This window comes from Amblyomma maculatum, chromosome 1, assembly GCF_055883805.1.
Source record: "Amblyomma maculatum isolate TAMU_Amacu chromosome 1, ASM5588380v1, whole genome shotgun sequence".
Lineage (NCBI taxonomy): Eukaryota > Metazoa > Arthropoda > Arachnida > Ixodida > Ixodidae > Amblyomma > Amblyomma maculatum.
The window spans coordinates 147,538,253-147,560,039 of NC_139344.1; the positions used below are offsets into that span (position 1 = coordinate 147,538,253).

General features: G+C 44.5%; 1 protein-coding gene across 1 annotated transcript in view; it reads left to right on the forward strand.

Moving 5' to 3' along the window:
• Positions 1 to 535: 535 nt before the first annotated feature.
• LOC146204280 (uncharacterized) overlaps positions 536 to 21,787 on the forward strand; it is a 54,853-nt gene continuing 33,601 nt past the window's right edge. Inside the window, exon 1 of the mRNA XM_084604660.1 lies at positions 536 to 585. Within this exon, the coding sequence (XP_084460786.1) occupies positions 536 to 585 (50 nt within the window). The remainder of the gene's footprint in view (positions 586 to 21,787) is intronic.

Sequence of the window (21,787 nt, forward strand, 5' to 3'; positions counted from 1 at the left end):
CGGTGAGCGTGATCACTTCATGCATAGCAACAATTTTGAAATGAACTCTTTGGCTAGTAAAACGACACGCTGGATCTTCTTGCTTGCTGCCGAAGACCAGCAGTTCAGTCATTCTTCTTGAGTCCGATGAGGCTTTGAGGTCTACGTTACGTTAATGACTAGCTTCTGGTCTAATTTAGGTGGCTTTTCAGATGCGCTTAAGATATGCCCAGGACGCTGCATAACATTCTGAGAGTATGGTTTAGAACTTCGTATGGGACAGAGTACTGTTACCGTTCTCAGCCTTACCTCGATGCTCACACTGGTGGGCCCGGGACGTTCTTGGCATTGTCCGTAGTCATTTCTTTTTTTTTTTTCTTCTAGTTTTTTTTTTTTTTTTTTTTCATTTTCTCGAATCTAATCCCAATGCAATAGACTTTCTCTCGTTTCAAAACGGTTTCTGTCCTTCCGTATCAGGCGGCTTAACCTGCGCTATGAATCCCATGTTACCAAGTCCGTTTCACGAGACTCACGCGCCACGCCTTTGGCCGAGGTCATGCCGGGAATGGTGTGGGTGCATCAGGGCGGACCCCCGCTGGACCTCACGTAAGTTTGGTCGGCTGATATGGGTCCATGGAGGCATCCCATTCTCACTTTGAAGCAGCCGCGGCTCTCCGCAGAACACAAACCCTTTTCAAAAATTTCCAGACATTTTGTGTAGTCATTTACGCGTAGAACACCTTGATAGATTGATTACTTTTTTTATGTTTTGAAGCAAGCATGCTCCTCTAGGCCTGTGTGCATACGCGGTGACTGCCAAGCTCGTTGTTACAACGGGTAGTTAATTTCCTTCTCGGGAAAGAAACTTCGCCGTCGATATTGTCTATTATTGCTCGTATTTGTTATAAAAACTATTCAAACGTTGAGCAAAAATATTTCATTTCAATAATTAACAGTTTGCACTTTTCCCAACTTTGAAAAAAGGGCCGCAATGCAAACGAAGCAACCACGGTGTTCAACTCAGCCCACAGCGCATTTGTAGAAGAAAATTGCGGCCCATATTATTTTAGACACTATGCACGAGCATTTGAATGGCTGTGAATGAACATGGTCTCTAAAAGTCTCGACCTTATGTAGTTGTGTCGTCGGCATGCAGTTGGGAAGTCAACCGCCCTCACAAAGCAATGGACTCAGAACCAGGAGATATTTGGCACCTGATATCTATTGCTGAGGATTAGAAGCACTGGAATTATCATTTCTACGTATGCAATCATTATCACATTATAAGCAGTGCTTGAAATTATATTGAGGCTCCATCGGAGAGGGTCCCTATAGTGATTTGAGTGCAAGTGGAGGGGAAAATAACGCCTGGAGAGGGAAAATGCAGCCGACGTCCTGCTTTGCACATTTTACGCAACGGGGAGAAATCTTTTTTTAAAGGCGTTTTTCGCTCTCCTAAATCCTGATTGGCGGCTGCCTAACACCCCCAGATGAGCAGAGACTCTCCCGGCTTTAATCCTTGAGCCCGTTTGAGCAAAATTTCGGAATTATCCTGTGCATGACAACGTTAATATTTGAGGGTCAACAGAGTCTAAACAGTGGGTGCACACGGAGAGTCTATTTTAGGTAGAAGTAGTCTTACCTTCCTCTTGCACGCACGCTTGAGCGCAAAATTCTTCAGTAACAAATGCCGTGGCGACGAAGTTTCAAAGCTTTGAATTGTGCTTCATATGCACATGTGCCTGCTGAAGTTTTCAGTGCTCGGAATTCGCGAAGAAAGTCGAAATTTGGCCTTTTCGGCAGGCGACGCGCTGAAATAAAAGGCATACCCCACAGTTTGTTGCAGCTTGCTTAGAGTGCCCAAAGAATTTTTTTTTCATTAATTTTACGTTTCGAAACCTTCTGCTGCCACTTGTCTATGCGCAAGATCGTGAAATTAAATTTTGAATTTCGTACGCTCTAAATGTGGTTTTATTTTCATTTTTGTTTCCTTCTATTGTCTCGTCACTGGACATCTACCAAACACTACGTAAACAAACAAACAAAAAAAAAACAATGTAATGATGCGCGTTTCTTTGAGCAAGAAAATCCGTTACTGATATAGCCTTTTTAAAACGAGGGCGTTAAATGGACCAGCGTCGGCGTCAGCATCGTCGTTGTGAGCGAAAAATCTTGAGGGCGCTGGAACATGTTAGCTAGCTGGCATGGCCGAGCACAGGTTCGTGGATAGTTTGCTCGACTTAACGAGACCGCATGTTAGGACAAAGTTTGGCAGAGCTGTCAACTGGGATTGCTCTTTTTAGATGGGGAAGGGGAAAAAAGAATCAACCTTCCCCTGCTCTTGGATTCCAAGTCAGGCACTCTAACTCCTAGGCCAAGCATGGACGACTATACGGCTTGGTTAAAGTGGGGGCTTTATACTTTAGCAGGTAGCTAAGCTATCTCCTTGCGCTACTTTATATTTTTAAGGACGGAAATTAAGTGCTCCTCATAATTTTTATCCGAGGTACCTCACAGGCATCTACTTGGAGGTTTCTTGTCTGTAGTTACAATAAGAAACAAAAATATGGCGTCAGAGTTAGAATATCGTGATGAAAATTTAAGCAAACACCCCCAAAAAGGATGCCAGAACGAGTCACACAGAACGCCTCAGCCGAGAAGCGGCGCGTAAGAGCACAATCTTTTGTTCTTTGGAGCGTATTCCTCATTTCCCTCAGGGCGTGGTTGAGGCGTCCGTAGAGAAGCGGCACAGTTTCATACTGCTACTTTTATTTTCTTAAGATGACATTATCGCGGAGCAGTCAGTACAACGGATAAAAACAATATGAACACGATTATATTCAAAGCGCAACGAGAGATGCTGGCAGTTAATCGCACAGCGCGAGAGCCTGCAGCGGAGACCGAATAGTTGACCGAGTGACCGCGCAATGCTGAATCAAGTATTCATCATACGTGTGGCAGACATGACATCAAATTAAATGCTAACAAAACTGTTTTCGTCAAATTAATTAGTACACATACGCAGTATATCCTATCAGTGCAACCTATCATCACAGCTGCTGGCTGAAGTAACACAGTGCCAGTATTTTGGTGTCATGATAGCAAACAAATTACGTTGAACTGCTCACATCTCTAAGATTTTTTTGTAATCCTTCGTGAACTGTGTTTCCTGAAGTACACATTCAAACAAGTCCCTTCTGCAAGCCACTTCATGTTGGAGGGAAACGTTTTCTGATTGTACTGTAAATAGCCCTCTGCTCTTTACGCCGTCACACAAATATAGTACGTGGTATGTTTGGTTTAAAGGGAGTGATGAGCTGTGAGAGACTGTGAAGTGGACAGCTCTTACGAATTGATTGAAGCCACCTATGTATATTCAACGTGCACTGACATCACACAGCACACAAGCGCCTTTTGCGTTCAGCCTCCATCGAAATGCGGCCGTCGAGCTCGAGATTCGATCCCCCGACCTTGGGATCAGCAGTCTAAAGACAAAGCCGCAGAGTTACCGATTCATTACAGCGGGTCTGTGGCGCAAATGGCGTGAATGCGAACAGAGCAAGAGAGGTAAGCAATGAGAACTATGCCGAGATATTTCTAAGAACATGCCCTGCCTAGCTCAGTGCACATTAGCACGAAAAAAAAAAAATTTTGAAGACCTTACAAGAACCTGACATTATTTTGGGCATGATACTCTTAAGGGCCGACTAGGCAAGTCTCACAAGAAACAGAATTTCGATTTATGATACCCTGCATGGAAAGTGGCATGGCGATTAAGGTTGTTAGTGGTAGGATTCTTCACCTGATTACCGGTAAGCAGGCGCATCCACGATTCAGTTATGATCAGCATCATACGCATATATGAGACCAAATCTTCCCATATATCTCCAATTAACCCTGTCCTGTGGTAGCTGCGGTAACCTTATACCGCCGACGTCATAACCTTCCGCCCACCTGACCTTTCTGCCGCTCCTTCCTACGCCTGCTTTCCCATGGAACCCATACCGTCGACCTAAGATATAATCAGTTATCATCGTTAATCATCACTAACGAGGCAGATTATTAACGTAGATCAAAGAGAGCAAAGGCGATAGGTCCCTGCCCTAAGTCACATACTGTCAATATCTGTAACATGTGAGGAGAAGCTGTTTGTTACTGTGAATTGCTGACGACACAAAAAGACAATTTGAAGTCACATTGGGATTGGGGAGGCCAGCCAATGTAACCGAAAATAAGGCAATTAAAGTATCCATATTTCATGCGCAAGTGCGCTGTAGAGGAGAGACGCCGGTAGCTAATGTACTGGCGATGCAGTGAATCATGCACTACTGCGCAAGAATCACTACCTGACCAATATCAAGCGATTTCACTTGCTCGCTCGAGAAGCAACCTCGAAGTATGTCGCCACCGGCATTTGCAGGCTTCTACTCGAAACCTGTAAACACCAGAGAATACTAATGCCCATCGATCATTTCACCTTGGCTGCTTGTGAATTTGTGCTTCCCTTAAATGATCATGCCGTGCTTGAAAGCACTTGTGTGCGTATACTGGCCTAATAACGAGACAAGAAGGTGACTGAGCAGTAGTGGGGGCGTGCGGTGGCTCTGTGCAGCGCGCCCAGTCATCCCCGCCGAGCGGTTTGATATTTGCGCGCGGAGCAGGAGCGGTGGTTGAACGGCGCCTTCCGTTCGGAGTAGGGGGGTCCTTGAAGCGCCGCGACCCTTGGGAGCCGAGCGGACGCCACCGATCAGGGATCAAGCGGTCAGGTTAATGCGCACTTTCCGTGCCGCCGAAGGGAGACGGAAAGCTAGGAACCCGTTCCGGCAATCGGAAGAACGCCTCCCGGTGGATCGGGTAAATTGGCCCGCTTTCGCCTTGGCCTTTTTCGACGGACGAGAAGTCGTCCATCATCTGGTCTTCGGGTCAGCCTGTTTCCGAGCCCCGGCTGAATATTCATTCGAAAGCGCGAGCCCGCCGGTCGTGGTTCTGTCCGGGCGCAACGCCGCGTGTCGCCTCCAATAATAGCTTTGACACGCGGACGCTACACTGGCGCGCAGGCCCGCGGAAGTGCACCGGCACACGGTCGCCCCGGCACGCTCGGCAGCGGCATGAGCGAGCAAATAGAGGGCGTCAAGGCCCGTACAACCAACTCTGCCTCTATTGACGTGGCAGTTACATCAGCAGGCTACCAGAGTAGCAGAAGCACATTAAACTATTTAAACATTAGTTCTCACACTTGTCTACCCCTCAGTACACGCACAGGCGTGACATAAGATTGCAAAAATGCAATAGACAATGCGGTAATTAACAGAAAAATATATCGCCCAGCTAGCCTGCATGCGATCTGCGCACAAACATTCCAGTTACGAGCGTTCGGCTAGTGTTTGGCAATAGTGGTCAGACAAGGTTGAACAGTGTGGATGATGGTTCCATTGTGTGCCCATTTAGACCATTGCTTGCGCAAAGGCTGGTGCGTTAGGAAGCATCCAAATCGACCACTGTGAAGACGGCCTGAACATGAGGGTTTCGTATGGTAATGCGACTGTGCGCTTGCCTCCCTCGGAGCGCGAATCTTTCCACCGGGCGTTTTCATCGTCTTGTGAACTGAGCGCCTTCACGCTCGAAGGGCGCTCCACAAAGTGCCCCCCTTTTAACACTTAACGTCTCTCAGACAAACGCTTCGTGTCCCTATTACGAAACTTGTCATTTCACTTGAAAGCTAACGACGTCCACTATACCTCGAGGAATTAGCCGGCCGGCCGGAAAAACCAGTTTTTTGATGCGACGTACAGCTAGAATCAATCGCCGTTACTGCTGCTGTTGGTGACTGGTGCACATTCACCTTTCACGTACTGCGTTGGTAACGACAGAGGAATTTTGACGGGGCAGGCCGGATATAAACTGCGTTTGGTAAAGGGCCTGCGTTAAGACACGTCGACTTACTTAAACGAGAGTTCTCTTGTCATACGGCGCCTTTCTCAGACTGTATGTTGCCCAGCAAGGTGTTCCCATCCAGGTCGCTCCTTGATATCACTGTCCCGTACGCCGGGTGAATAGGCGTTTGAAATACATCGTAACTCTGAGACTCATGATGACTACAGAGGCTATAATCTGTGAATATCATTACTTGCTTATATAGCTCTCAGCTATATAAGCTATGTGTGAGAGACAGGGAGTTGGAAACGTTTCTTCCTTCATATTTTTTCAACTGCGCTTTTTATTCCTGTGTCACAAACAAATAAGTATAGGTCATGAGCCAAGTGGGAAGAATGCAAATGAGTAATTCAGAGTCTCGAGCGCACGAAGCAGGAAGCAAAAAAATAAAAAAAAAATAGCCGGTTTGACTCCACCAACAAACGTAGTATTCTGCGAAAGCGCCCAAATCTCGAATGTACGCCCATCCAAATTTTAGGACCTTCCGACCTAATTTTGGGACTGAGTGAGCCAGGCCTGGGGGTGAACGTGGGTCTACTCAATTTTCGAATTTGAATTTTAAAATTACGCAAGGTCAATTTTTAAACCAAATTACGAAGGTGGGCAAAGTTGACTAGTCAAACCATCTCTCACATTTAAAACACCTTAAGAGGGCAGTGCAATAACAGTATGTTTTTATCGATCGCGCACGGTGAAAGTTGATGAAGACGACGACATACAATGGATAGCACGAGCGAGTGGGCAGTAAAACACGCGCGGTGGTTGGCTGCGATCATGGCTAAACGTGCTTGCGTACTCGATTCCAACGAGAAATTACCGGGTTCAAATCCGATGTTTCTCCCTCGAGCTCAGCAGAGGCTTCGTACAAGATTAGTGGCTGGGTTAGACTGCGTTAACGAGTGCTTTCACGCTAAAAGTGCGGATATGGTGGCCATGGTAAAATCTACCCAAGAAGACTGGTTTTTAGCTTCAAGAAAAGAATTAATGATTACAGGTTTATCCAGTGGCTTACTCGTAACCATGAATACGGAATGCATTTTCTCTTCATTACGTGAGAAGGAAAAACCTCAAATCTTTCAACACTATAATGTCTTCTTTTATTTCAATATTAAATTTTGTTCCATTGCATGCCCCTTTACGCGGCCTTTGCAAGGGAATGAAGACGCGGCTGGTGCATTTCACAAAACTACATTTTTACACCAAGCAGGAAGTAAAATTAGCACACATCCCATTTAGAGCAGGAAATATTATGGTAACTGAGTATATGAAACGTACACGAAAGCAGCAGCAAATAAACAGAATTTAAAAAAAATTACTCTCGTTTAACGTGCCGCACTACCCGCTTTACACTAGATGTATTTTTTACTTCGCTTTAGTAAATTCTCGGGCAACAAAAAAAATCAAAATTTTCCAGCCTTTAGGTTACACTTCTTCAGGACGTTCAGGATGTGGGTTTCGAATTTTTCAACCATCAATAAAGAGAAAATCGCAACGGCTGTCCTCGCAAGCAGGTTATCCAAATCAGACAGATATAAAACTAAACGATAGTTACCACTGTCAGCCTTATAATTACGGTCATTTAGTAATCTTTTTAGCCATCGAAGCCAGCGGACACGTTTATATTGAAAAGTTAAAGGCGTTCGCAACCTTGGATTAATCAATTTGCTTGAATTCTAGCACACAAGTGTTTCGAAATATTTCCCTCCAATTTTTAGCCCAATCGCCGTAATTACGCGTGCCACTGGCGATGGCGATCGGTCCTAATATGCTCATTTCGTGACGAGTCATTTCGAGTGTCATTTGTCTGCGAGCGACGCATATATAGCGTCCTGGGACACTCGTAACTGTTTCGCTTTAACTTTCTATTATCGAAAAGGAAGAAACACCCGGTGAAAGAGCTGCAACTCGCCGTTGCCTTGCATGCTTCATTACTATGTTAATTGACTTGAAACCGCGGGGACGAATATTACGTTACACGCGCGTGCTATATAAATTCTACGCAATGGAGTTGTCAAATAATGTGACCGCCTCTAAATTTCTACTGCAAACATGCACACTAATACTCGTTGCTAAATGGTTTATTACTTCATTGTGAATTATTAGCAGGCTGACGACAGGTACCCCCTTTCGCGTCCACTTGGCCGCATATAACCTACGAGCAACAAAAAAAAAAATCTTGTATTGCTCATCAATGAATTTTTTTTTTATTCTGGAAGGTCTGCCTAATATTGAACACGCGGTATATTTTTTTGCAATATATCCCTGTGGTATTTTGGCATCAGAATGCTACAGAAGGCAGCAGTATTTGATCCTTTATTTGTCTTTAAAAAGCTTGAGCAAACTAATCCGAAATAAAGAAAAGAAATGACAGTACGGTTACGATACTGCCTAATGCGAAATTTTAGCGCAGCTATTGAAACATTTTTGCGATATATTGAGGCAAACAATTTCAGAGATGTATGTATGTATGTATGTATGTATGTATGTATGTATGTATGTATGTATGTATGTATGTATGTATGTATGTATGTATGTATGTATGTATGTATGTATGTATGTATGTATGTATGTATGTATGTATGTATGTATGTATGTATGTATGTATGTATGTGTATGTATGTGTGTGTGTGTGTGTGTGTGTATGTGTGTGTGTGTGTATGTATGTATGTATGTATGTATGTATGTATGTATGTATGTATGTATGTATGTATGTATGTATGTATGTATGTATGTATGTATGTATGTATGTATGTATGTATGTATGTATGTATGTATGTATGTATGTATGTATGTATGTATGTATGTATGTATGTTTGTATGTATGTATGTATGTATGTATGTATGTATGTATGTATGTATGTATGTATGTATGTATGTATGTATGTATGTATGTATGTATGTATGTATGTATGTATGTATGTATGTATGTATGTATGTATGTATGTATGTATGTATGTATGTATGTATGTATGTATGTGTGTGTGTGTGTGTGTGTGTGTGTGTGTGTATGTATGTATGTATGTATGTATGTATGTATGTATGTATGTATGTATGTATGTATGTATGTATGTATGTATGTATGTATGTATGTATGTATGTATGTATGTATGTATGTATGTCTAAATATTAGGCTACACCATGGCTGATTCGGCCGTCATAAACGCATAGGTACTCACTTCTGGCTTGTACACGTCTCCACCCGAACAATACGCCTTAGAAGAGAAATATATATTTTTTCACAGTTCTCGAACTTAGTTGCGTGAGCTTCTAGCGTTGTTTTCAAAATGCGATCCCTTAATGTCTGCACCCTTGCTTTTTTGAATTCCTGGTATTTGTTTTTAATGTCAGGAAAAAACTTCTGTGAATAGTTTCAGCCACTCCCAAAAACAATCAGGCTTTTTACTTATTCATCCGCGATTCAAGAAGTCTGACAGGAGCCCCACACTCCGCTCCAAACAGTATTCAGCGTGCAATATTCCAGAAGTAAGCAGAAAGGTCGGAATAAAGGGGGGGGGGGGGGGGGATGAGAAAAATGAGAGAAAGACTGGTTCAGTGAAATAATTCTTTGCAATCTAGACGGCAGTGCCCTCGAGGACGCAACGCTACGCTTCACGCTGAATGTGCAGCATAAAAAGGAAAACAAAACACCAACATTGAAGTGAAAGTAAGCGCATAAGCGATCGCCTTTGCCCTGAGCCCAACTTTTCGACCTCCGCGCTCTACGGGACGCGAAAGATGGGGGAGAAAACAAAAGGGAGCGATGCTTGCCGACTAATGGGTATGGGCTGCCCCTTGATCAGAGCCCATCCGAAAATGCGGTCGCCTTCCGGCAGCGGACTGCGAGAGCTTCCTCACAGCGCGAAGCGCGGCTGCGCCGCTAGCTCCGCACGAGGCCTTTCCGTGCCCACGCGAGACGGCTAAAGCATCGAGGGGCGGATTTCGGTTGCCCTAAAGAAAGGTTTTAGAGGCGTCTGACTCACGGTTTGTTTTGGATCCTCCTGATTGCGTTACAGCATTGGGCGTGGTGACGGGCTCGTCCGCGCGACGAGTCTGCGGGATTGGAAAGGATTAGAACCGATCCACTGCGGGCTTGACGGCTCCCGGAGCGTTCTTGTCTCGTAGGCGATTAGTGCGAGCCGCTGCTGGCCGCGCCCTGCGCCTCATATTATGGGCTTCAAGCTTCGAATGTCCATTACTCACCGACGGAACGGCTAGCGGCGCTAAGAGTTTGGGAGTGCCCCTCTCCAAAGAGTATTTTTTTGTTTTGTTTACCATTGCTCACCGCTTAACCTTCGTAGAAAAAATGTTGCACCAACACAACGCTGACTTCATCTTTCTACACCAACTGCTAGACGGGTCCTGTCAAGCACCTGTATGCAAATGTAGTCGGGAGGTGTTCGATCGATATTAGAGCACGCGTCTGACTTTGTTCTGCACGTTAGGCATATGCAATTGCGGCAGTGCGGAGGAAGGGATTCCTCGGTGTAAATCAGGAAGTGAGAACCTGGCAGGCTGTCCAGAGTTAAAACCAAGTAGTCGAAGTGAGGAAAGGTGAAGAAAATAGGAAACAGCCTAGCTGGCGAGCTGACGCTCCTCAGCAGTGTGATCTTGATGACGTCAGGCGCCGCGATAGAATAAAACAAGCTCTGTCCCGAAGTCCAGGCTCTGAGACCATGCCAATAGCTCCCTTTGACGTACATTTACTCTTGGCATTATTACGTATAGGCCAAGCTGCATATTTCTGCACTACTTGGAATAGCTGCACTAGGGTCTGTCCTCGGAGTGAAGGGCATCAGCGTTATCTTACGCTGTTACGAAAACCTCTTCCAGTCCACTTGCTGCCAAACGACTGTGTTCACGGGACACATGGGCCAGCCAATAGATGCTCTCGAGAGCGTGCTGCTATCTGTGGCCATATTGTTACCGACCAGGTGAATAATGAAGATGAGGAACTCGGGAGTAGGTGGACGAAGAAGAAGGGGGTGTGAGTGTAAGTGCCGCCTGTTTCTTGTGTACCTTTCCTTGGTCTCAGAAACGTTCCGTTACGTGTAGACGCCAAGGGTGTTACATTTTCTTTCAAGTGACGGAACGAGGGCTCAAGTGTTGGTGGGGTGTGCGGGGTGGTTGTAATCATCATCATCATCACCACCGCAACTACGTCCAGCGCAGAACAAAGGTCTCCCTCTGCCATTTATCTCCACACAATCTTGACCGACCTGCTCCAGCGACGGTTATCATATCCTCGAAAATTCTCGCAAATTTTCTTATCTCTCCAGCCTATCGCCCTCTCCGCCACCCGCAGGTAGTTGACTTTTTGCTCTGATTTCTTTCATACGTGAAGTAATCTTCTGTTCTGGTGACGCAACCCTGATCTGTTTGTTATAACTTGTTTCCTGGTAAACAAGTGCAAGCTTCCACTTCTTTCAGAAGGAAACTTGGCGAAGTTTCGGAACCTTGAAAGTGTTTACGCGGAAACTCGGTCAAGCAGACGAAGTGTGCAGGTGATGCGAATGTGACTGCCAAAGTGGCCGCAGAAATTCGTAAATACTGGTTTTTCTACCTAAGAGCCTCACTTGATTGAGCGCCAACACCGCGCTGTCCATTCATGCCAACCGACTAAACCAGGTAAAGGCTGCAGGCTAAACCACCAAGTACAAAAACTTTTTGCGCATTTCTCCCGAGGTGTTGTTCTCTACACCACGTTGTTCAAGATTTCGCGAAGTTTCGCACCGAAAAATGCGCTTCAAGACTGGTTAGCGCGTTTTTCTCGATTCTCGTGATCTGTCATCTTGTCTCGTTGGCCGTCGTCTCCTTCGCCAGCCGGTAACCTAGCACTTTCACGAAAGCGAAATTATGAGAGTACATACCTGAGGCATGGTGCTATAAGATCGTTCATGTGTGCAACTTGTATTCGTTCTTTATTTTTATACCTTTATTGCTGTTCACTTTGTACGGAATATTTATTGTGGGTTATCAAAACGCGCTATAATATAATATTTGCGACCATTGAAACCGACGACCACTATGTCGACCATCACGCAATGACCGCTGCTTCTTGTGGCAAGTTAAGCGAGGCGTAAGTGTAGTTACCTACGCGATTGCGAGCACTGTTATTGGTGTTTCGTTACGCCGATATGTCCGACCTATATGCATATGCCGTTCGTGGCTTAAACATTGTCAACGTGCCCAGGTAATTATTTCAAATAAACCTTATGAAAAGAGGTGAAAAAAGAACGCAAAAGAGGCAAGGATGAGAGCAAAGCATCGGAAAATAAAGTTAAGTCTGCAGTAATTCCGCATTTCAGTAATGTTGCACACAACTTGAAGCGTTTAGCCATCAATTACAAACTTCCTGTCGTCTTTTCTGCCCCCAGGAAACTCGCGTTGTTGTGCCAAAAAATTAATTCTGAAACTATTAAGAGGGAAGTAAGTATGGGAAACCAAGCATGCAAGTTCTATTGTGGAATGTTCTGTCGGGGTTGTGTGTAGCATCCCACAGACGCGTGGAAAGATTTACATCGCACGAACAGGCTGTTGTATTAAGGAAAGTTTAAGGGATCACAAACTTTTATTGAAGAACAGAAGGGGTGCAAATCTGCCTCTTCACTGCAAGGAAGAAAAAGAAATTGCTGGAAGTTTAACTCTTCTAAACCTAGTAATACAAAGCGAAAACATGTCGCCTGCTGGCGAGGTTGCAAGGTCTTCTCCGTAGCTTTCTGCAATGTCCCAGCTTCGCTTGGATCCATGGCGAAGCACGCACAGCATAGGCGAGCGGTGCGCTCCTCTTTAAAACGCTGCCAAGCGCGGGACGAATCCCGCTGTCTGACAGGGAGAGCACATGCGCGGCGGCGAAGAGAGCACACGCGGCTGGCGGCAGAACCACTGTTGCGAGTGAGGACCGTTTCACATGCTGCGACAGCAGCGAAATTGTTCGGTAGAGTCGGTGATTCGTGATTCCGTTCTCTCAACGGTAGAGTCCTCTGAGCAGCGTCACCTGGCGACAGATAGCGGAAATATTATAAAAAATGAATAAGAGCACATTTAAAGCCTGCCGTGCTCGTTGCCTCAGAGGCAGACAGAGCGGGCAGCGTTTCACGATGCTCTCCGCTACAAAGGTTCAATCGGCCTCAGGCCGAGGTACTGCTCAGGTTAATGCCAGCAGTAATGATTACCGTGTTGTCCTTCCCCGTTTCCCAACTGGTAAGCTTGTCGTCGATTCTGTTTTTCTGCATGCTGACCTCGCCGGTCGCCCCTACCGTGCCCAAGACTTCAGAGACGCCCTTCGGAACGTGGTGGATTTGGAAGAAATAAGCTCTATCGGACAATTTCAAATGTCGCATGTCTGGATGGTTACATGTAAATCGGCGCACTCTAAAGCAAAACTAGTCTCATGTGGAGATTTATTAGTTAAGAACCGTCGCTGTGTTGTTGTGGATCCAGAACCGAAGGAGATAAAGGCGAAACTTCTCTGGCTGCCTGAACGCTTGGATGACTCCTTTATTTGTGAAGCTCTACAAGCTTATGGCAAAGTCACCTCGATTTCGAGGGAAAACTGGAAAGTTGCCGATATGGAACAGATGAAGACGCTCAGCCGAGATGTGACTTTGACTCTTGCCGAAGGGGTTAGCGTTGGTGACGTTCCACATCAGCTAACTGTGTGTGGAGTGCAGAGCCTCGTTTTGATACCTGGCCGACCACCTCTCTGTCTCCGCTGCAACCGTGTAGGACACATTCGTCGGCACTGCCGTACGCCGCGTTGCGAAGATTGCCGGCGTTCCGGCCACACAGCAGAGGAGTGTGTGGTTACATACGCGGACAAGCTTCGGCACCGAGTACGGCCTCCTGACGAAGCATTACGGGAGCACATCATGGACGCGTCTGAGATAATTGATGCGTCTGGCGACCTTCCTGTCGGCGTTGTGGCCGAGTCCTCAAGTGCTACTCCACAGAATACTGAGGAACAAAATACTGCTCATGCGTCCGAGGGTAATGAGAACAACTCAGCGTCTCAGGCCTTGAACGAGATGTCCTGTCAAGCTTCGGACAAGGAGCCAACCGCAGACGATCCACCAATCGTTCCCGAACACCCAGCGGATGTCACCGCGGATATTGTGACCCCTGTGGCCGTTGCTGTGCAACAATGTCCAGACCAGAGCCAAGTTCCTGTGGCTGACGGGCTCGCGGCTGCCGACGAGCTGGTCTTGAAACGCCGTGCATCATGTGCCTCCGAGTCCAGTGAGGAGGACGATCAAGCTGGCAACAAGCATCGTCGTCGCGGTCGAGCGTCGAAGCACAAAGGGAAGTGCCGGCGTTCGCGGTCGAGGAGGCCTGGCGGTGGTTCGGAGGCGAGAGGCAAATGGAATTGTAGACAAAACTATGTGCTGTCACCATGGCGGTCTCTGAAGAGATAGTGCTTGCAACTCTCAATGTACGGGGTCTTAGGTCTCGCCAGAGACAGATGCAACTTCGCCGACTTTTGCACAGCAGGCGTCTAGATATTGTGGCAGTCCAAGAGACGAAGATAGAGAGAGAGCAGGAAACCGAGAGGGCGTTACAGCCCTTTTTGGCAGATTTTAATGTCATTGTTGCGCATGCTGTGGGCTTGTCGGCAGGTTGTTTTCTGTTTCTGCGAAAGACGCTGCCTTGTACTGGCCTAACTTATAATATCGACGCCGAGGGTCGGTTGATATGTTGCGATCTTCTACTCTTTAGGAAGCCATGGCGGATAATTAATGTTTATGCTTTTAATACTGTGACACAGCGCATGAGTTTTTTTGAACACATAGCCAGCTTACTTGACTGTGACCGACATCTTGTGCTAATGGGTGACTTCAACTGTGTTTGCAACCCCATAGATCGTTCTAGTCCAGACGCACGCAGTGACAGGAGTGGGGAACTTTTGTTCCGTGTTACAGAAGATGCGGGACTGGTTGATACAGGGGCATCCTGCCGTGCTTTTAGATCATTCACCCACATTCAGGGGCATTCTCACGCTCGTCTAGACCGGATCTATCCATCTTGTACATTAGTTTCCCGCTGGCTTGTTTGCGAAACTATACCGGTTTCGTTTTCTGATCATAGCATGGTAGTAGCCCGGCTCGGCGGCAATGACTATTCAAAGTTTAGGCCGCAGTGGGAACTTTGGAAGTTAAACTCATCGCTGGTAAATGATCAAGAATTTATCATTCGTGTGCGCTCACAGCTCCAATCATGTTTTTCCAGAAATCTATCATTGTTCGCCGCTTGGGAAATGTTCAAGCAGGAAGTACGTGCGATAGCAATTGAACTTGGCTCAATTAAATCTTTCTACAGAAAACATCAGGAGGAGACACTTAACAAAAACTTGTGTAACCTGTATGAGCTAGAATGTGAATCCCCTGGATCATATACGGACGAAATTGCTAGTATCAAAAGTCAGTTACAAAGGCATGATGCGGAACGATACAGGGGTGCCTTAATTCGATCTCTTGTCATGCGTGCTTTGCACTGCGAACGGCCGACGCGGCAAGCTTTGCTTGATGAACATCATCATGCGACTGCAAAGCTGATTCCGGGAATTATGCGTAATGGCACATTGGTTACGAGTACGAATGAGGTTACGTCCGCATTCGTGGATTATTACTCGATGTTGTATAGTGCCACTCCTCCTGTAAGAAATTCTAACATCTCGCGTTTCACATCCCTGGTGAGCCCTTTATCAGAAGATGATTGTTCTGTAATTAGTAGCTCTTTCACGCAGCAAGAGGTAGAAGTGGCAATTAATCAATTACCTCTCTCAAAAACGACTGGTCCTGATGGCATTTCCTCTGAATTTTATAAAGCTTTTAAAACTGTTCTTGTTCCTATCCTGCTAGATGTCTTCGCGATAAGTTTTGATCTAGAAGCCCTTCCCGAGACTTTTACAAAATGCCACACAGTCCTAATTCCAAAGAGTACTGATGAAGAAAAATTACGCTCAGTAGAAGGCTATAGACCAATTACACTGGCAAATGTGGATTACAAGATTTTCGCCAAAATTTTATCAAATCGCCTACAGCTCGCAACGTCGGTTCTCATTGGCCCTCACCAGACGTGCGGCTTGAGGGGCCGAGCCATACAAAGTAATGTACATATTGCGCGCACAGTCCTCGAATCATGCTCCTGCTCTCACGATCAGGTTGCTTTACTTCAGGTCGACCTCGCAAAAGCATTTGATCGAGTTCGTCATTCTTTCCTGTTTTCTCTTCTGGAACGAGCGAACGTTGGTTCTGTAGTACTGAAGGGGGTGCAACTTTGCTATAGAAATTGTTCGACTCGCCTAATTGTAAATGGCCACCTATCAAACCCCATACCAATCAACTCTTCTGTGAAGCAAGGCTGTCCGATGTCTCCACTGCTTTTTGATCTTTACTTGGAACCACTTTGTCAGAGCGTTTTACATAACAGTAGTATCCATGGCTTCCCTCTCCTTGGAAATGAGGTTAAAGTGCTTGCATATGCGGATGATCTTGCGTTTTTCTGCACTGACAAACCAAGCATAGAAAAAGTTATATCCAGCATAGAAGAATTTGGCGTTGTTTCTGGTGCTCAGATGAATCACTCCAAGAGTTCCGGCCTTTGGTTTGGTTCGTGGGGCTCAACACCACCCCTATATGCAGGAATTGAATGGTCATGTGTGCCTGTATCTTGGCGTTCCACTGCATGCATTTAAGTCAAGTTCAAATTACTGGAAAGAGCGCGTTCCAGTAGTCCAGCGTTATGCTAATACATTTGTCCCCTATCGGCTTTCAATATTCGGTCGGGCTCAGGCCTGCAACATGTTTTTGGCGACAAAACTTTATTATGTGCTTCAGGTCCTCCACTGTGCTAGGCATTATATCCAGCGCTTTCACCGAATATTTGCGACGTTTATTTGGTCATCCAATTTTGAACCGATTCGGCGTGATAACCTATTCAGACCTGATTGTGCAGGGGGGCTCGGCTTAGTGCATCTGTATGCAAGGCAGTTAGTTGCCCGTTTCTTCTTTTTTCGTGATTGTTCACATCCGATTATTAGAGCATTCCTACAAGTTAATTTCACGAATCTGCTTCCCGACTTAGTGGTTTCTTCATATTTTACTGATCGCCCGCAGTTACTAGGATTTATGCAGGAAGTTTATGCTTCGGTGAGGTTTTTGACAGTACGATTCTCGAATGAGTACTTATATTCTGTTTCGCGCAAGATACTATACAAGGATTTGGTAGCAATGCTTTTTCCGCCACCACTGTATCGTTCTTTATACTTTGGCTTTAAAGGTCATGATGTGTTAAAAAGGGTGCGCAAAATGCAGATTTCTCCTTGCACGAAAACATTTTTCTTTAAATTACACACCGAAGCTCTACCTGTTAACACATGGCTCCATAGAAAAAATATTTTTGTATCTTCTGTAAACTGCCGCCTGTGTGATGTGCCCGAAACTATTGAGCATTGTTTCATTAATTGCAAAGACGCAATTCTTTTTTGGGATGTGCTGCAAAGAACTCTAAAGAAAGACTTTGTTCTAAATTCGTACAGTGTGCGGTATCTTGCTGTTACACAATCTGATTACGAACCATATGACATGTTTTTTCCTTATTAGACTTCATAGCTTGTGGAAGACACGCATGTTGAATCGCAACGCTGAACCTGTTGTTCCACCTAGACTCCATTTTAGCAGAATGATGCTGCAACTGAAGGACACTTATGATGAAAATGACTTTCAACCTGATTGGTTTCCGCTGGTGACACGGTGCTTATTTTTGCCTGCCTTTTAAAACGTTGTCTTCTGTTGTGCATCTCAGCAATGGCTGAATGAATTGTAAATGGTCTGTGTACATAACCCTTTTTGTATAATAAATACCATGTCAGAAAAAAAAAAAAAGCCTCAGAGGCGCCGTGGATACGCGTTACTAACCTGAGCACTTAGCGAATGACATATATGTTCGAATCTTGTGTTAGTAACATTTTTTCTGATTTTGTTTTTTAAATTGCAACAATAAAATAAGCTACCAATATCTTTCCTGGGGGGTGTTCCCCTTTAGGTTGCATCATATGATGTTTTTAATTCTTAATAGCCACAAAACCAGTCGTGAACACAGCCACGAGACAACAACATGACAACGCTAACACTATTTAATTATTTTCAACATAATCATTTTCTCCTTTCATTGAGTGTATGTTACCTTTAGGTTGCGTTCAGACACACCTCTCGGTAACAATCGCCGTTTAACCCGCTCAGAGGCAACCACTGAGGAGAAAGAAGTTGCGGGAGCCTACCGTTGAGGAGACGGAATTACGCGTCGGTGATGCCTCAGTGCAATTTTTTCACAGTGCTTTCGCAAGCAGCCAATCGCCACACGAATTCGGTGAAAGGCACCTGATGCGCAAGCATCACTTTTTCCGCACCCCCTCCCCTGATATGCAGCGCTGTGCAGAGGCGTTCCTAGGCGAGAGGGGTGATAGGGAAGGGTGAGAGCGCGGCGACGAAACCCGTCGCGAAGCCCAACGCTGTAGTGACGTCACGTCATGATTATTTCTTATTGGTGGTCGAAGAGCGGTCACAACCGGAAACCTGTCGCAAGCAGACTGCAGCTAGACAGACGGCCCATCCCAGTGTCGAAGGCGAAAATTACATGCATGTGAAACGGCCCTGACATGGCCAGTCCCATGGTCGAGCTAGCGCAGCTCCTAGCGGCTGAAGGTCGCTGAAGGTCAAAACGAACGATTCGGCGAAACTCGCAGTGCATGGCTTAGTATAATGTTTTCGCTTTAAAAAAAAAAAAATTAAAGAGCACTCCAGAATCTGTATTAGAGTAATTGCGTGCCAGCCTCTTCCCATGCTCTTTTTCGGCTCTACTTCTGGTTGCGTGACGTCACATCCTTGACGTCACCCTAATTGACTGACTTAATTAACTATTTTAGTCTTTGGTACTTTCAAATTGCGCGCCAATCCCTTCCTATGCCCTCTTTTGGCTTCACTTCAGGTTGCGTGACGTCAGCTTAATTGATTGATTTAATAGACAGATCCCACCGACCGATCTCCGCATGCACCGGCTTTCCAGAAGTTTGTCCGCCGCCATGTTAGTTGTCCGCTTTTCAGCGCGTGCAAGTGCCACTGCACTCCTGGAATCACCGCTTCACAAGAACTTATTGCACATTTCTCAGACTTCGCCGCAGAGAAAAATTTGTCAAAGTCATTATTTTAGAAAATTGCGCTGGACTGTTTTATGCAAAGCAAACGTTCTTACCATCATTTTGCGCTTTTAGCGATGGCAAATACACTTTGTATGGCCGAAAAGGCGTCGGCATAGTCAGCACCACATCTGAGAAATAATCGGTGGTTTGAGCAAAAAATATATCACAGCAATTTGTGGTTTAGTGATTGATAACCGATTTGTGTATGATAGGCGATACTGAGTTCAGGAAATAATTGCAATTAACTGGTTAATTAACGAAATAAGGAAATGAGAAATGAACAAACGCATCTGAAATAAGGACGTTCAAAAGTGTCAAATTATCAGAATGAAAAGTCAATGCTTGGTGATGCTCACTAAGAAAATTCAGAGTGTGTAATTCATAAATAATTTGAGTAATTGAAAATTGAAAAATTGGAGAAAGGGGATTCAGAACCGTCAAAATGATCAGCTTGGTGACTGGCTAACGGAAAAAACTATTGAGAGACAAGGGAGGGGATGTTCTCACAATTAAAGGCGATTCTTGATTATTGCAATAAAGAAAATATAGAGCGTGCTATTGGTCAATTATTTACTTGAAAGAATTGAAAAAAAAGAGAAATTGGAGAAACGGGATCGGAAATGTTAAAATGCTGAGAATGAAAAGCCAATGCTTTATGATGTTATTAAAGCAGATTTAGAGTGCGTAATTGATCAAATAATTTAAATAATCGGCAAAATGAAAAATTTCAAAAACAGGGCATCAAAGATGATCAGATTGCTCGAAAAAAAAAACTCAGTGCTTTACGATGCTAATTAAGAAAATTTAGACTGTGTAATTGATGACCAATTATAGAAATAATCAAAAAATTAAATCAGAAAATGGGGTCTAAAGGTGTCAAAATGCTAGGAATCAAAATCCAATTTTTGATTCTGTTAATTAAGGGAAGCTAGTGCGTGTAATTGATCAAATAATGAATTAAACGAATTGAAAAAGAAAAAGTTAAAAGAGGGTTCAAAGGTTTCAAAATTCTGAGAATGAAAAGTCACTGAGTCCAGATGCTAATGAAGAAATTTCAGAGTGTGTGCTATGAATTTATTATTTGAAATAATTGAAGAAAATGAATGCTTTCAAACGTATCAAACTGCTTAGAATGGAAAACCAATGTTTGCTGATGCTATGTATTAACGTATATAGAGAAATAAAAACTAAATATAAATAAAAGCAGGAAAAATAAATATAACACAACATAAACATGAAGCGAACATCCGTATGTGTGAAACGCTATCGATTCATAACCGTAGGGGCGGAGCTGAAGTGATCCCTTAATTTTGTTTCTGCTACCGAGTGATTAGGAAGTGCTATCCTGTCTTTGAGCCATGTATGAATAGTTTGTTGGAAAACGATTGTTTGGAGGTTTTATTTTAGCACGCGTGTGCTTATGCGTGTTACGTTATTATAGCTTAGTGACGAACGCCATAGGGATGCAATGAAAGTTGGCGACAGTTTTGAATTGTAGCGCCAGTCCTTCGTGTCTTAATAGTCATCTGGATTTTGCACAAAACTGAGTTTTGATAACATACCTTGCTAACAGTGATATCAACTGACTTCTTGTAGACTAGGTGATGTGTCTTTGTGTTTGCGCGAAAGCAGTGAGATTTCAGAGATACCGCTGACAAAGAGAAATTGTGAAAGTTTACCTGAGTGTGGGCCAGAGAGTCCTGGATAATTTGTCGCAAGTGTACCGTGTAGCCCGTTACGCCGACAAAAAAAATATCTTGATGTACCATTATGAGAATAAAGTTAATTAATAGATCAGTTGCACACTCCAAATTTTCTTAATTAACGTCATCAAGCATTGGCTTTCTATTCCAAGCACTTTTACACCTACCAAGCTATTTTTTCGTATTTTGCATTTTTTCATTTCAGTTAACTAATTGATCAATTGCATTTTCTAAATATTTTAGATAGCATCAGTAAGCATTGGCTTTTCCATTCTGAGTATTTTCACACCTTTGAACACCCTTTTTCCAATTTTTTTCTATCTCCAATTCACCAATTACTCAATTATTTATTGTGATTTTATTAACTCGTCATCGCCTATCACACACCAATATGTGATCAATCACTACAACCAAAAATCAGCATGATACATTTTTTTCCGCAGTCCCCGAATATTTTCGACACGCGTTGTCGACTACTACTACTATTACGACGATGACGCCGCCGACAGCTTTTCGACCGAACGAGCTGAACTAGCTACACTTAAAACTGGAGTTGCTTTTCCCTTGTGCTAAGTTATGACATCCAGGAACGTAACAGGTGAATTTTTCCAATGCACTCGTGCATACATAGAAGATAAAAACTGTTCGGAAACGCGACACGCGGGCACTCCAGGCGGACTGAGCGGCCGAATGACTACATCTACCAGCATGCACCGCTCAGCGTCGTCGTGAAACTGGCCGGTGGGATCAGTCTATTAACTATTTAGTATTTGATACATCTCGGCGTCACCCTAATTGACTGACTTAACTAGTATTTGACACATTCAAATGTGGCGGACGTTAGACAAGCGGAATTATTAGTGTTAAAGCGCTCGGTAGGGGATCCAAGGGATGGAGGTTCGATTTCCGGTGGAGACTATTTTTTTTTTTTTTTTAATGAGGAGGAGTCGCACACCTCCTAAGCGTTGCTAGGCAACGC